Source organism: Pogoniulus pusillus, chromosome 17 (genome assembly GCF_015220805.1).
Source record: "Pogoniulus pusillus isolate bPogPus1 chromosome 17, bPogPus1.pri, whole genome shotgun sequence".
Lineage (NCBI taxonomy): Eukaryota > Metazoa > Chordata > Aves > Piciformes > Lybiidae > Pogoniulus > Pogoniulus pusillus.
The window spans coordinates 8012747-8030358 of NC_087280.1; the positions used below are offsets into that span (position 1 = coordinate 8012747).

The 17612-nt window shown below is 38.7% G+C and overlaps 1 protein-coding gene across 6 annotated transcripts in view; it reads left to right on the forward strand.

Annotated features, from left to right (window-relative positions):
- The window catches only part of THSD4 (thrombospondin type 1 domain containing 4), a 243986-nt gene that overhangs the window by 139157 nt on the left and 87217 nt on the right, over positions 1–17612 (forward strand). Inside the window, exon 1 of one of the 6 annotated variants that reach the window (XM_064157497.1) lies at positions 192–267. The exons of the other annotated variants lie outside the window; for them this stretch is intronic. Coding sequence (XP_064013567.1) covers positions 196–267 — 72 coding nt within the window. The 5' untranslated portion in view covers positions 192–195. Of the gene's footprint in view, positions 1–191; positions 268–17612 lie in introns of those variants that run through there. 6 annotated transcript variants of the gene reach the window in all.

A 17612-nucleotide genomic window follows, 5' to 3' on the forward strand; every position in this document is an offset into this window, starting at 1 on the left:
ACCAGTTGTCTTCAGAGCAGTGGCTGAGAGCAAAGCTCCTGGTCGTACAGTGAGTTCGATAGAAAGGGGGAGAGGGAGAAAGAGTCGTACCTAGAAAAGCTAAGGACTGTGATACTGAGACACAAGTGCATCTGCTAGCTGTTAGTTCTTGGCAGAGGGTTTTCTCCTCCAGGGTAGCTTTAACTTTGGGTAATAATGTTTGTCAGCTACCTGATACTAACGTTGCTGTGCTTTCAAACAGCAGTGTTAGCAAGACCTGGGGGTGAGGTAAGCAAAGTATAATGTCTTGTCAAAAACTGTCGGCTCAGAGTTGGATTTTCTTCCTAAAATCCTAAGCTGTTAAGGCAGACTGTGAATGCTTTTTGCGTTGCTGTACAGTTTAGAATTGCATTGTTTGCTTCGTGTGTAAAAAGTTATTGTTTTGGTTTAGTTTTGGTTTTTTTTTTTTGGGGGGGGGGGAGGGTGAGGTGTGTATTTTATTTTGGATGCTTGGTTGTTTTATGTGGTTTTGGGTTTTATTTTGCAAAAGCTTAAAGGTACTAAGGGAGAGTAAACTGAAAGTTGACTTCTTTTGATTTGATACACAGTATGCTATGAGAAATAACTAATGTGTGAATTTTTCTTTACTAACATGGAGGGTAATATGATACTCTTTGCTGCAATAGTAGTGTGCTGTTCAGATTTTCTACCAAAAATATGCATGATTGAAGAAGTTTTTACAAAGGATATATTTTGAGAATATGAGTATGTAAAAACTCCAAGCTTCATTACTTTAATAACATTCTTTTTGTGCAAATACATGTGATGTTTAGTATGTGGCAGGGCACAAAGAGCTTTATATTTTTAATAATGCATGTCGTATCATTAAAGAGGTACTTTATGCATTTCTAATATGAGAAATGTTAAGTAATGGAATAGAACAGCCTGTGCTATGCTTTTAGAAGTTGCTGCTTGATTTATGAAAAGCAGTTTTCCAGATTTTTGTTCTCATCAGAGCAGTGTTTCATCAAGTTCTTATTTCATAGCAAAGTAGAAAATTTCAGCCACTCGTATATCACATAGGAAATAATTCTTCAAGCACAGGGCTGTTGGATACGAAATATTTCACCTAATGAAAGTATTAGCAGAAACCACATTTGATATGCATTCTCCCTTGCTCTAACTGAAATGTGATGTATAGTTATGCATTTTTAAGGAATCATTGGATAGTTTTGTTCCAAAGCAAGCCTTCTTTAAGTTAATCTTCTGAAAACAGTGGTTCTGCTTTAGAGATTTGTCCTTTGTTAGCCTTGTCATAAGTTTATAGTAGCCTAATAAAGTCCAGTGCAATTACTTTGCCTGGTTAAAAAAGTGAAAGTGAACTGGAAAAAACACGTCCAACAGCATGTCGTTGACACACTTTGTAGCTCATATGTCCAGATACAAACTGTACTTTGCTTTCAATGTGTTTTCAAAAGAGACATTTTGATTTTTTTTTAAATGTAGCTAAATGTCTTTTAATGAAATCTTGTGCTGACTTTGATCTAATTAAAGCAGGGAAAAGTTTTCAGCAGAGGCTGAGGGAATTTAAGTGGGTTGATGATCAGAGCAACTGGAAGCTGATCATTGCCCTCTAGTTGTCACTGAGGTTTTTAACTTCCTGGTTGATTGTTACTGAGCATAGAAAATGATAGATGGACTCACCTTATCCAGACAGGGGGACCTTAAAATGTGTGGTGGTTCATATGGAAAATATTTCTGTCACCACTGCATGCACATGTGGTCGTCAGAGATTCTTACAAAGAGCAAGTCTAGAGCAGCAGCACTGTTGCCTGCCAATTATCCTTGTTAATAAGTAAAATAAAAGCAATGTTGTGTTCTTACCTGGAAATTAATTTCTGCAGTAAAAGTGCAGCATAGAATGTTTTAGCGCTGTGATCCATATGCCAAGCACTTTAAACTGTAGTGTTCTTAGTTTTTCAGTTAATATAGCACAGGGAATAGGAAAAATAGCCTGTTACTTTATCAATTAATTTTAGCGTGTAGGCTTTTGTAGGCAGTGAGAAATTTTCTTCTTTATTATGTTGATTTGGCTAGGTTTGAAAATTATTCAATTAAAACAATATACTGTGTCTACTATTGGTAATATAATAATTCTTTGTCCTGAGTTGTAAGAGACCACCTGATAGTCTTGTGCATTTCCTTGCTCCAGCTGCAGAACCTTGGCTGCTTAAATATTATTTGTCTAGGATATTACTTGGTTAAGATATTTCCCATGGTGGGCAGACAGTGATTTGGAAATATGGAAAACAAGTGAGAAATAATTTTTAAAAGGATCCAGTATTGCAGTTTTGTACTCCTTCAAGCTGTCCTGTGTATTTTTCTGAATATTTAAATGGATTTGTGGATATGTATTTTTAAAAGTTCTGCTCATAAAAATGTCAGTTGGTGATAGATTATGAAGTCAATGGGAAGTTGCTTTTCTTGCCACCTTGTGCTCTCTATTTGAATGCTGCAGAACTTTGTTCAAATTGAAAATTACAAAAATCCCAATTATTATGTTTTCACTTTTATAATTCTTAAGGAACTCGTAACACTTTTTAGTAATGTGTGTATAATTATATTTTTGTTTTTTATTTGCTGTTAAGGAATGACTTGGCATGAAGTCAGTGAAACTTCATTGCATCATCACTTTTCCATTCAGGAGGGAATTAAGGAGGCATGTCTTTGTAATTTACACCATGTTTGCAGTGGCCAAGACTAAAATTTCTTTTTTTTTTTTTTGTGGTTCTCAGAAAATGAGCATGATTTCTTCATCTGTAGCCCTAACTAGTATTTCTGTCCAGAATCAGACTTGCTAGAGGATGAGAGTTCAGCTTTCTTCACTCTGGGGTGTCCAGCAGCATTCATCCTCAACAACTGTACTGCTGTCTTTTGTGACTGAGAGAGAGCTATGGCTAAGTTGGCATCAGGTGGGTAACCAGTGTGATGAGGACCTCGAGAGGAAAGGAAGCAGGGTAAACATGATACTGTGCAGAATGCATGAGGCCTGACCTCCTAATTTCAAAATAATACTTAATCAAAGTTTCCTTCTTCTCCCAATCTGGTGTTTTGTGATCATCACTAGCATCAAAATCATTGCTTTAACTAGATACATTGGACATGAGAAATCTCTGAGCAAGCCTCAAGCCTTCCTGAGGAGTAGCCTGTCCCCATAGTTTCAAGTCTTGCTAAGTATGTTGTTGTTCTCCATTCTATCAAGTAGGTAGCCTTTTAGATATTGTTTTCCAGTATGCTTAATAGATATTTGAGAAGAGAACTTCAGCTTTTCTGGAATTTTAGTTGTTTCAGCCTGAAGTCTTCTCTTGTAGTAGCTTCTTTAATCTTGTATACGTTGGCTATGAATCAATACTGTCAGTGGATATGTGGATACTCTTTAGCTCTAAGGATAATCAAATACTGGGTACTGTTTAGCTTTCTTCATGAAGCGGTTAGCATGAAGCATACAAGAGACTAAACAATGTTCTCCAAGGCTGTTTTGTTTTAATTTTTATTGTAAATACTGAGTTTATTTGATCATGGATGTGAAAAGCTTCCATTTGAAATTTGGGGTGTTATGTTCTACCTGCTAAGATCCATAAGGAAGTATGAGCAACTTTCAAGTCTTGACTCTTGTATGCTACAGAATTTGCTCATTCTGACTGGTGCTTTATGAGTTGATCCTTCAAAGAGTTGTTTTTCACACAGTGTCCCAAGTTGCAAGACTAGGAATAAGCACACAGGAAAAAGGACCCTGTTGTCACAAGCTCCCTTTCATTTGTACTTTCATAGTGCCTGTCCTCTCAGTAGTACATAACCTGTCTACAGGAACCAGAGAAGCAAAGTGAATTTGTCAACATCTTAAAATATCATTCAGTCCTGAACAGGTTCAGATGTCACAATCACCATTACACATGCCACCCACTGCAAGAAGCTTAAGAACAATTACAGGTCCGAAGCATATTTAGATGAAAAACTGGAAAAGGAATTAATGACAAACTTCAGAAGATTTGATTTAGTCATTAATCCAGTCTATACACCCTTTGCACTTAAAAGACAAGCTTCTTTTTCTGGCCAAAAGAAAATATACTAACAACTTACATGGAAATAAATGCTACTGTCATTGTAGGTAAGCTGATTTCGTTAATGCCTAAGTAGAGATAAGTTGTTTGCTTTCAGAAAACAGTAAAGAGAGTTTTTTAGACCTGAACCATTTGTCCCCATTTCTAATTGTTATCTTTCCTACCTGTAATCTTGAAGTTGTGATTTCACTTCTAAACGAGTATGCTTGAATATATATATGTATCTATAGAACTAATTTTGTTCCACTGGGCTCTAGAAGAAAAACATTAATAGAGCATTTTAGAAAATATCTTCAGTGGTTTTGTAGCCCTGTGGGGTATTCTTTTCCACCTGCCCAACTGGTTTCTGATGCTAGCTGTACAAGCTAATTCTAGCATTGTGATCTTTTTCCACGTGGTACAATATGAATTGAACTTTCCCTTGCAGATCTCAGGCTGCTTAAGGAAAAGAATAAAACAACAAACAAACATTTTTACACTGTTTCTTGGCTGACTTCTTTCTTGTTGAGGAAGAACTCTCTTTTGTCTCAGAATATTTGTCAATAAGAACAACTTTTAGATATGCTTTACGGATCAGCCTTTACAACACCTTAATAGCTTTCTATCTGAGTATCCGAGACTGTCTCAAAGACATTCTGTATGGCCAGGATATGAACTAGTTAACCAACGTCTGCTCAGGCACCAGGTTACAGTTGCTGTAATAATCAGTTATAGGCAGGGGGCACAAGATATGGCCCAATGAAAAAAGCATTTCCGTCTCATTTTCCTGGGGCCAGCATGTGAGGAAACATAATTTCTGCCACTGACATACTGACATCTGCAAGCCAAGGTTGATAGGGCTTCCACTGATTGTCCTGAACATTGAATTGTCACCTTGACTGTACCCATAAAACATCAGCCTTAACCCTTCAGTTAATGAAGCATGAGAATATTTGAGGGCTTTTGTGGACTGGTAACTAAGGAGAGATTGAACCATTTATTTAGCATACATAAAAGAAAATTATTTGGATTTACTTTTAAATTACCCTATCCTGAGCTAGAAAAAACAGATGGTAATTTACATATGGCAGTAATTGCTCACATCACCAGTAGAACATCTGAAAGTGAGACATACCGTAACTGAAAAATAATCCTGTCAAGTAAATCTCCACAGACATGGCCAAATTATAAGAATATGCTCTGTGTTGGTGTTGTTCCACAGAATAGAGTTATTTGACCTCTGTCATTCTTGCCCCACTCTAAGCTTTATTGTCTCTCAACTGCATTAGTAACACAACACTATTTTGCTTTTAAAACTTTGATGTAAAGCTAGTGTAGTAGAATGTTCAGTTTAAAATTAATTCCATTCCAACCAAATTAGTCCAAGAGCATTCTTTCACCCTTTGTGATCAGGCAGAATAAATGTTCTTCCCGTTTTCTCCTCAACATTTCTGTAGGGCTTTTAGTTCTTCCTGTACTGCGTATCCTTGACTACTGTTGTGGGAAAGACAGAACTGAAATATTAGCAGAGTGGTGTGTGCTGGCAGAACTTTGTAAGGATACTTCCTTAATAGCTCTCAGATCACAGGCCTAAATCCAAAGTCTTTTGACTTTGGGCACTGGTTCAGGCTGTATTGAGCTGCTTGTTCCATGCTATAAACATCTAAAAGACAGATTGAGGGCTACAGTAATTCCCACAGTAATTACAGCATCATGCTCAGTCCTACCATAGTTAAGCTAAATTCATTAAGTCATTACCAAATAAATGGTTACATGTGATGGATGAGCTAATTTGTTTCTTAGGCATGGTTCATAGGCTATTTTCTGGAAAGCTGTTCGAAAAACTTATTGCATTACTTACTAGACAGACATTTTACAGAATTTAACATGAATTCTACACCTGACAGCACTATTTTATCTAGAAATAAAGAGTTTGCAAAATACTTTCTTTATCCTGTTTTGTTACGGGTATCAGATTTCTTGATTTTCTTGCCTCTTTTTTACCCAATAATATCTGTTTTTAAACTAATAATTCACTTAAAATTGAATGTGAATGAATGTATTGTTACTGCTGTAGTGTTAATGTTTTTTCTTGTGGCATATTAAGCTTATCTTGAATTTCTTAAGTCTCTGTAATTGTTTTTAAATCACAACAGTCACTGTATAAATAGGTCTCTCATCTAAAGAAGACTTACTTGATTCTCCTGTCCCTTCATGGTAATGATATAAGGCTTGGAGGTTTTTTTTAAGTGCTCTGATGTATAATAAGGCATAGGAATGTGTTCCAAGTCTCATAAAATGTTTAGTTGAGAATGGAAATTCTTGTAAACTCCTGGTGGTTGCCTTCAAGTAATATTGCTTCTTAAAACACTTCCCGACTCCCCTGCCCCCATGTCTGAGATTATCTTTGGTTTTGAGTGCAGCACTGTTATGTCAAATTGTGGGTGATGTACACATTTTAAGGAAACTAGCTGATTAAGAGAATTACCCAGCCTTTTGCCACCAGGACCGTTCTGGAAATGAGATGTGGTGTACAAAAGACACTGTGCTAAGTAACTAGACAAATGCCCTGCTGTTAAAAATCAAGACTGTCATTTTGCACAAGCTTTCCCAAAGGTAAACTGCTGTAGATGGATTACTAGCAGTGCTCACTGTGCTGTGGCTCAGAGCCTGAGAGTCAGGAGTTGAGGCAATTGCTCAGTAATCAGGAGTATAAAGCAAATTTTCACTGCATAGTTGGGAGACAATGGATAGTGGGGGGACTGGTGTGTGTGACAGGCATCCTTATTCTCACTTGATCTGAAACTTTCTTGATTGTTCTGTATCGCTTCTTATTCATCACTACTAAAAGGACAGCAGCAGGGATCAAACATCATCCACTGGGGTGTTTGAGGACCTACTCAGCACCAACTCAGCAATTACATCACTTGACATCAGTTACATTGGTTCTCTTTAAAGACCCCTTCTAAATGAAACATAGGAAATTGGAGCATGAGGGAGCATTAAATTAAGAGTTTGTCTTTGTATGTGTTTGCCTGAAGCTGTCAACCTGTTTCTTCATGGGTTACAGATACTGTTTTCCCAGCATGTGGATTGTGAGGAAGGTTTCATCAAGAGGCAGTTTTTGACAGATATCCCATCCCACCTATTTGGCAGACAGAAGAGGGTGGGGTGAATCAGAAGTCAACAAATTAATATTTCCTACCATAACTGCATTTTGACTGCAGCAATGATGTTTGTTTCCATTTTTTATGAGATTTCTTCCCAAAATGACTTGGTGGTGGGAGTAAGTATTTTAATATTTTTTGACTTAGAGGAAAAATCCTTCTGTGATTAAAATATGTCAGATAGAAACAACTTACTTCATAAAAAATGTAAAATGTCTTTTAGAACAATTTGGGGGGTTAATCACAACTAATATGTAAGTCATCACAGGTTAAAAATAATACAGCAGTAGAAAACTTGATATTTTGGTAGAAGATTACCTCTTTGGTCCTTGGAATTTGAAATTACAGAAGCAGTGCTAAAAAATATGTGGAAATGTTGCACTTCACTCCTAAGTTGCTAGTAGCGTTACCTTGAGAAGTTATCCTCACTAAGGAACAATCTCTTCTTTCTCCTAAGGCAATAATTTCAGTATATTTTCAAAATAAGTTTTAAGTGACAGAGACAACAAATTTTATAATGTTCAGTGTATGAAGGTATGTTAACATCTGTACATGAAATGTGTGCTGGACTCTTGCTTGTAAGCACTTGAAAACTGATTTATTTCATGCTTGAATGAGCAGGTGACAGTGAAGTGTTCTAGCCAGGGGCACCAACTGTTTTCATGTTAGCTATGAGCCAATATCCTCTAGAAAAACACAAGGACACAGAGTAAATTTTAAAGTATTTTTCTTATTTCCTCATTAAATGGATGATTATTTGCTGGAATGGTAGAATAATGTTGTTCAAGCCAATCTATTGAACTGAAAATAATTTTATGAAGTATTTGCTTATGTATTTTGGTACTGGGCACCTCAGGCACAGGTTTTCTTGATGCTGTGGAGGAACTAGGAGAGGGTAAGTTAAAGGGGCATTCTAGCTCCATGCCATTAAGGATAGCATGTGTGTACCCTGCTTGTGACATGAAGCAATTGCCTCACTTGCTTTGTGGTTCCATGTCACCCTTTTGGAGTTTTCATGTACTCAGGTGAGTGTGTAGTATTTCAAGGTTAACTATTCAATAGTGTCCTCAGGCTCCCTGATAGAGCATACATCGAACACTTAGAGTGTGTTGCTCTTACTGAGATGCTTGGTTATTGGTGATATGTTGGCACTGGGAAGAACAACGCATTACCAAAGAAACCAGTAATTAAGAATAACTAACAAAAGAGATATTTCTTCAGCTGTTTTATTGTGGTTCAGGAAGTTAACAAACCTAAAGTGAAGCAAAGAAACATAATTATCAGCCCATCCTGATACTGGAAATAAGAAAATAACTAATGTATCCAACTGGCAGAGTGGGGCTGTTGTGGATTATCTTTGGTAAGACCAAGTCAGCAGGGACTGAATGAACTGAATGACCACCATTTCTAATTGTCAGGTGACAGATTGTCAGGAGAGACAACTGATGTCACAATTCTTTGTTTATAATGGTAGAAACCGACTTCTGAGCACATCAAAAGTGGTTGATAACTAAGTAAAGTCATGCTTAGGGTTAGAGGTAAACAACTGTAATAACTTATTCAGAAGAAAGTAAAATTAGTAGTCTTCTTTTTAGGTTTACTGACCTCTTTGCACAATTCTGTTGATATCAAGAGGATTTAAAGGAACCTTAATCTCAGAATCAAGGCAGGAATCTTACCAAGTACGGTTCATCATCTTTGTTAACAATCCTAACAAACAACCTCAACATCACATTATTTTAAAGGTGAATAATAAATTTTATTATTATTTGTGGCTCCTTCTATCCACCATTTTCAGTAGTGAATACAGAGGGTTATTAGGCTAACTTTAATTTTGTCATTCTCTCTCCAGTTGATTCTGCTTTTGAAAAAAAAATATTAAATTCTTTTATGATTTTCCAAAAGGCAATTTAGGAAAGAAGAACCAGTAAATACCTGTTTACATTACATGCTGCCAGAAGACAGTATTGTGATGCACAGAAATTCATTAGTCTTTGGAAAGAATGACAGTTGTTGTGTCTCCAGCCATATAGGCAACTGTTCATTTTAAGGGTAGACTGAGCACATAAAAGGTAACAGCTGCAGCTGTTTCCAGCTGCTAAATAAATATTAAAGAGCTGGTGAAGCTGTATTTTAGTTTTGGAGAAACACTTCAGAACTTGCAAGAAGAAATTCCAGTGCTTATAGCACTGCAGCAGTATTCTTGCTCAAGTTTCTGGAGTGAGTTCTGTCTGTTGAAGAAAAGCTGAGAATACTTAGTGAGCAAGTTAAAATGTGTAGAACTTCCACTTCTCTCTAAAGGATAAGATTCTTGGAGAACAAACTGATATTGGTGGAAAACGCTAATGCTTTTGCTTCAAGTCAGGAGGAGATTTCTGCTTCATAATAAGCAGATTGGCAAAATTTCAGAAGAGCAAGAAGTGAACACCATTGCTTAAAACGTTGTTTGCTTTAAGAGAATTTGGCTGTGGATCTAAAGGAAAATGAGGAAATGACCTGAAAAATAATCAGCCTTGTGGAATCTATTGGAGGCTTCATTAGGGACACATTGAAAGCAAGGAAAAGTAGAGGATCAGCATTGGGAATATCAAGGTGAAGTCTTGGCTCAGATAAAGATGATGAAAGCCAGATTGTCACTGATTGAAACCCCATTTCTGACAGTTTTAATTCCTGGCAACTCAGCATTTAGGAAAAAGATGATATTAGCCAGATCCTGCTGCTTTGATTAGATGAAAGTTTTCCTGTATGCATTGTACAAATATCTGTGCAATGGCTGAGTTGTAAATGCATTGGTTGAGAGGATCTTGAAATAAATGTGGTATCCTACATCATAAGGAAGAACAAAACCATCTGGTGTGCGTCATATCTAAAAATTGCAAGAGCTGACTAACCTCTATGTAAACCATTATAATTTTTTAATGGCAATACTAATATCCAGGAGAAATGCTGTCCCCTTTTTCTTTCATAGAAGTGCTGTGGTATAACAAGTTTTTAAACTCATTTTAAAAATAGATCTAATTTTAAAACACTGTCAAAGGATGGAGACTGGTGACTGCTCTGTGTGTGATTCAAGGTATGTCCAGGCATGTGCCTACTACCAGTTAATCACATATAGCTCCGCCTGGATAACAACCTTCTGACAATGGGTGAATGAAACCAATCCCACAGAAGGTTAGGCTGTAAGCTGAATGAATATTTAATTAGCAATACTCTGTGTGTGGGAAGTGTGTTTTTTCAGTCTTACTATTCCTCATTTTCTGGATGATTTGTATGTCACAGAGCTGCTGTGTCTGTCATCATGGAGAAGAGGAGGCTCAGGGGTGATCTTATTACTGTCTACAACTACCTGAAGGGGCATTGTAGCCAGGTGGGGGGTGGCCTCTTCTCCCAGGCAACCAGCAATAGAACAAGGAGACACAGTCTCAAGTTGTGCCAGGGTAGGTATAGGCTGGATGTTAGGAAGAAGTTCTTCACAGAGAGAGTGATTTCCCATTGGAATGGGCTGCCCAGGGAGGTGGTGGAGGCACCGTCCCTGGGGGTCTTCAAGAAAAGACTGGATGGGGCACTTAGTGCCATGGTCTAGTTGATTGGATAGGGCAGGGTGATAGGTTGGACTAGATGATCCTGGAGGTCTCTTCCAACCTGGTTGATTCTATGATTCTATGAGTGGTTAGTGTTTTCCTGTCATCCACACTGTATATGGTGAAGTCTTTGTAAATGGCTTTGGAGGGCTTGCAACAGATGAGTTTTCAGGCCAAGACAAAGACCAAAAGCAGTGTTCTCCAGTTGTATGCTTAAGAAAAAGAAAAATATGGGATTATGTCCTAGCATTTTGTGATACTGTAGCAGTTATTACAGTGCTATCCCAGTTTTCCTTTGGGGATTAAAAAAAAACTCTCAATTTTTGATTGTTTGTTTTTATTTTAATCTGTCATAATTACAAAGGATGATTATGTTTACGGGAAAAGAATGTGTCAGTGTTGTCATTTTCCTAGTAATCGTTCTGTTTGGTAGTCATGACAACAACTAGGGAAGTTTATAATTTCTAACTTTTCAACATCAGCTGCAATTAATAGTATACCACTTAAATTTTGGTACCTCTTTGTCAGAGACATGCACTGTTCCGGAAAGTGGTTGAACACATTCACAACTTAGAGTGTGAGAAGTTCCCTTGAAATTCTTGCTTGACAGGACTGTAGTGAGGATTAGCTTTTGAAGATGGTAGAATTTCTATACAAAGCCATCTTTCGAGAGTGTTAAGAAAACAATGTTACTGGCAACTGAGGAAAGGTTAGGAATAAATTATGTGTGTGTTGCAAGCATGATTGTAGAGGATTCATTTTAAGCATGCATTTCTTAGGCACTGTCTTGAGACCTGGATGTTGTGGTAAATAATGGCTGTGGATATGTGAGGTTTATGAAAAATTGATGAGGTCAGGAGTTCCAGCTGGTGCAGATATGAGGAATTAACATTTTTTGCAGTCCACTGTAGTAGTGCTGAGATTAATAATGAGGCCACTTTTAAGAGAGATTTTGTAGTGATGTTTGAAAATTAAGTCATTGCATCTGTTGTTCCTCTTTTAATAAACACTTTTCTTCCTTGAAAACAAAAAACTCAAAGCTATTCATAAATTTATGCTTGCTAGAAAACCTATTTAGTTAGAATTCAGTAGTTCAGTATGAAAAATATCAGAAGCTCTCCAAGTTATAACTGAAGAAAAAGTTAATGAATTCTGTTGCCTTGATAGTTATTTATTCATTGTCAGAGTTCATGGTAATAGCTGCTCTGCTCATCCATACAAGAATAGGGGTTCTTTGGTTAATTAACCCTCATTTGTTGTTGATTTCTGGTAGTTTAGAACTAATTAAAGCTTAACCCAAAATAGTAAATAAGATGCTTCTCTTTTCTTAAATGGCCCAAAACTTTTCTTGGCATCATTGTCTTAGTATTATAAAAGATTACCCTCATGACATTACTTCTCTTACACTTGTATCCCTCAGGGCCCCTCTCTTCCCTCAGGGGAAAAGTTTAAAAAAAAAAAAGGGAAAAATGCTTGCAATTATTTGTTTTAGGTCTAAGCCTTCATCTGGGGGATCTGGTGATGTCTAATTAGCACCATTACTCATTGAATTATCAGTTTTACAGATGTGAACAGGGGCTAATTTTTTATCCAATCTGATATCATTTACCTCCCGACAAGCCTTGGGTTTCAGATTTCTGTTGTTAACAGGTTTATGGACAAGCACATGGACAGCAGAGACATTTTCTTCAATGCAGTAAATACCTGTGGATTTTTTTTCTCCTATAGAGTTTCTTCAAGCTTAAATCAAATGTTTGCATTTGAATTTACTAATAGAATATGCCTATTTAGAAATCCATAGATATATAAGTTGAGAATTAAGTGAAGTCTTCTTGGTTTTTGATACTTGAAAAGGTATCTTTTTCCCTACATTTATTTCTGACATAGAAGCATTATTACAATGCAGGAGGCATTGTAGTCTGTAAAGTTACAGGAGCTACAATATGTACTACTTTTTTATATTTGTCTTAAGTGCTTATATTTGCTTAGGTAAGGTATCATACCTTAACATTTATTTCAAAGTGGATTCTTTAAATAATCATCATCATAATTTGTTGGTCCTAGTACTAATCGAATGAAATTCTGTGACTGTTAACTAAAGCTAAGATAGTATGGAGCTAATGAATTTTGTTAATAACAGGCACTTTTATAAGTAAGATTCAGGTCTAATGAAAGTGGAATACTGATAATCAGTTTACCAGACATTTGGTAATCTCTGCATGTTTTAATTCAAATTAGTGACCACATTCTCCTTTTATCTTGAGATATTTGGAGTGTACACATGCAGTTAATCTCTAGAAGTGTACATTGCTGCAATGACACTTTGATAGGCCTACAAAATTTTCTCAGCTAATTTATGTAAGAAACTTCATACTTACGTGTTCCAGTCAGATAATTTTGCTGGAGTTTGTTTGCCTATGGGGATGTTTACGTCGAGGTACATTTCCTTTATGTGACTTTTCCTTTTGTCCACTCTCCTGAGTTTGAAGCTGTTTAAACCATGAAAAATTAATGGGACTACAACTGTGATGCACAGTCAGAAAGTTAGTAACAACTTGTTTTCCATTAAAAAATCTATGCATGTACTTACCAGTGTATTTAGATGCATGGATAAAATGCAAGCAGTTAGTCTCTTTCTGGTGATTCATTAGAGCATACTATGCAAATAAAAATAATTCCTGATTCGGACCAAAGTGCTGGTTTTCATCCATTCTTCCACGACTTCTTATTGACAAAGTGTTCTTGATGTGGTATTGCTATTTATTGTGTCCCTGAGGCCAGTGGACATGAACTATTAGTTTAAACTGTATTTTGTAGCATCTTCTGGATAGCAAATGTAATGTAATACTGCCTATACCTCCCCTTATATTGGAAACCATGTCCCCTTGTTCTATTGCTCAGAGAGGAAACCAACCCCCACCTGGCTACATCTTCCCTTCAGGTAGCTGTAGACAGTAATGAGATCACCCCCAACCCTCCTCTTGTCCAGGCTAAACAACCCCAGCTCCTTCAGCCTCTCCCCATAGGGTTTGTGTTCCAGGCCTTTAAACAGCTTCATCACCCTTCTCTGGACATGTTCCAGTATCTTGACATCTGTCTTGAATTGAGGGGCCCAGAACTGGACACAGTTCTCAAGATGTGGCCTGACCAGTGTTGAGTACAGAGGAAGAATAACCTCCCTTGTCCTACTGGCCATACTGTTCCTCATCCAGGCCAGGATGCTATTGGCTCTCTTGGTCACCTGGGCACACTGCTGGCTCATGTTCAGCTACTATCTACCAGCACCCCCAGGTCCCTTTCTTCCTGGCTGTTCTCCAGCCACTCTGTCCCCAGCCTGTAGCGCTTCTTGGGGTTATTGTGGCCAAAGTGTAGAACCCTGCATTTGGCCTTGTTAAATCTCATCCCATTGGCCTCTGCCCACCCACCCAGCCTGTCAAAGTTCCTCTTCAGGGTTCTCCTACCCTCCAACATATCTTTCTTCTTAATCTGATAACTTACATCTTTATTAAATTTTTTTTTTTGCCTTCTGTCCTTGAATGTGCTGAGACAAGGAGTTAGAGTTAGGAATATATCTTGTTTGGAAATAACTTGTGAAACTTGGATAGGCTGAATATTTGACAGTTTCCCAGAAAATATGTAAGGCAGTGGACATCTTTGTAAGGTCTTCTGCATTTTATGTTTAAAAATGGAAGTAATTTTGGAAATAGGAACTAAGAGGAAAGGCAAGCTTCTGATTTAGTTTTTCCTGATTTGGAATGACATCAAATTGTTTGGCAGCGTTAGTTTCTTCCTATCAATACATAAATTTCTGTAGGTGCTTCAGTTTTGATGGTATACTCAGATAATGATTTAAGGAGCCTAATTAGTCAGATATTTCAAACAAAGGTTTTCTGAAGTTGTGTTGTTTAGAACAGATAATTTGTGTATGGATCCTGTAACGGATGTAAGGTAGGCTTATACTGTCATGGTTTGTTGTTTTGGGTTTCTTTTGACTGGGAGTACAGGTAGGATCACGCTGATCTACAGAATCTCCTGTTAGCAAAAGTTGTGGTGCCTATACCAAATGTATACATAAGCCACTAAAGTGCTTATTTCCTCTCTTGTCTTTGCTTGACTTAAGAGGTAGTAAAACTGTAGTAGTGTCTGTAGCTGCATTAGCATCACATAAGTACTGTATGCTACCTATGTACATAATACTGCCAAGGTATTCCTTCTGGTTAGCTTTGTTTCATGAGAATAACTGCAGTCTTAAAGCTGATTGCTTTTCCTGATTTTCTTATATGTTAGATGCGACCTTAATTTTCTCATCTGTTAAATAGGGAGAATCACAGAATGTCAGGTGCTGGAAGGGACCTCGAAAGATCATGTAGTCCAACCCGCCTGCCAGAGCAGGATCTCCTATACCAGATCACACAGGAATGTGTCCAGACAGGTTTTGAATATCTTCAGAGAGGGAGACTCGACAACTCACCTGGGCAGCCTGTTCCAGTGTTCTGTCACCCTCACAGTGAAAAAATTCCTCCTCATGTTTAAATGAAACTTCCTATGCTTCAGCTTCCACCCATTGCCCCTTGTCCTGTCATCGGATATCACTGAGCAGAGCCTGGCTTCATCCTCCTGGCACTCACCCTTTACATATTTCTAAACATTGATAAGGTCACCTCTCAGTCTCCTCTTCTCATAAGAGCCCCAGCTCCCTCAGTCTCTCCTCATAAGAGAGATGTTCCATTTCCTTAATCATTTTTGTGGCTCTGTGCTGGACTCTCTCAAGCAGTTCCATGTCCCTCTTGAACTAGGGGGCTGAGAACTGGACATAGTACTCCAGATGCAGCCTCATCAGGGCACAGTAGAGGGTCACCTCTCTTGACCTACTAGCCACACCCCTTTTAATACAGACCAGAATGTCACTGGCCCTCCTGGCCACAAGAGCGTATTGCTGGCTTATGGTCAGCCTCCCATCAACTAGGACCCCCAGATCCTTTTTCCCCTTTGCTACCTTCCAACAGGTCAGTCCCCAACCTATACTGATACCTGGGGTTGTTCTTTTCCAGGTGAAAGACTCTACACTTGCTCTTGTTGAATGTCAAGCTTGCTGACAGTGCACTCTGTGCCCTCATCCAGGTCGCTGATGAAGATATTGAACAGAACTGGTCCCAGTACTGACCCTTGTGGGACTCCACTAGTCACAGGCCTCCAACTAGACTCCATCCCATTGACCACAACTCTCTGGCTTCTTTCCTTCAACCAGTTCCCAATCCACCTCACTCCCTGATCATCCAGACCACACTGCCTCAGTTTAGCCAGGAGGATGCTGTAGGAGACGGTGTCAAAGGCTTTACTGAAATCAAGATAAACCATGTCCACTGCTCTACCATCATCAGTTTACCTGGTTATGTCCTCATAAAAGGCTATCAGGTTGTTCAAACATGACTTCCCCTTGGTAAAACCATGTTGACTGCTCCTAATGACCCCAGTGTCCTTGATACGCCCAAGGACAGCGAGGAGGATAAATTTCTCCATTACTTTTCCGAGGATGGAGGTGAGGCTCCATCTGTCGCCACTAGACCCAGTGGCCAAGAAAAGTTCCCCGTGGTCAAACCCCCAAAGTTCTGTTGTTGGCACCCACCTCTAAGCCATGTGTTAATCACATGGAAGTTTTTCCTTCTTTCGGTATCTCAACCTGCCACTGGAGATATTGAGAAGAACACCACTTGCACTCCAGAGCCCTCAAGTAATCCCCCCAGAGGCCTGAATTCTTTTAAAATTGTCTTTTTACTCCTATCCATTGCCTCACCACTCCCACTCTGAATAACCAGTAGCGGCTAGCAGTAGTCCAATGGCTGCACCGGACTAGGAAGTCTATTACAAATGTCCCTAACCCATGCCCCAAACAAGCAGCAGACCTCCTTGTGGGCTGGATCTGGCCTTCAAATCAGGTCCTCGGTTCCCTTGAGAAGAGAATCCCCTACTACTACTACCACCACTTTTCTTTTTTTCCCTGCTTACACTAGTCCTAAGTCGTGGAACTGGCTGACAGTTCTTGAGTGTTCATGAGTGTGCATGATTGTTCATCTGTGTCCTCATTCATCTGGTCCTCTGTTACAGGGGCCTCATGCCTGTCACTTGTTTGTAACTGGAAAGATTGGGGGGATTGGGAGGGGACTTGCCTGCCTCTTCTGCTTGGCTAGAGAGAGACCTGTTGCCATTCTTCCCTTTCTATATCTCTTTCTTTGGATGATAAGAGGGGATGGGATCACCTGCTTCTTGTGCCACCAACACTTGCTGCCCCTTGCTCATGCATGGGTGTCCCTGACTCTTTGTCAAGGTAGGCAGAGCCTGGCTCCAGCAGTCAATCTCTTTTTCAGCCTCCCTGATTCCTAAGTCTTTCAACCTCATCCTGTAATTTTTCAACCTCCACTTGTAGCTGTGCTGCCCAGCTGAGCAGAAATTTACCTGCTCACACCTTGCACACTCCCCTGCTGCAAGAGAGAGGCAGAGGCATTCTCTGCAGCTTGCAGTTTGTATCATGGCTTGCTTTTATGGGCACCTTGTCTGTGTTCCTTCATCCATTTTGCTTGACATTGGAAGCCTGTTCTTCTGTTGGGTGGAGACCATTATCCTATGACACCTCTCCCTCAGTTTTGGTGTGTGGTTTTTGGTTTTGTTTTGGGGAGGTGGAGATGGTGTTTTGTTTTTCCTCCCTAGCAAAAGCTGCTAGCTGGGTTCAACAGAGAAAGCTAGATTGTTAGATGGCAGAATGCCTGCAATGAAAGCTGTAAATCATG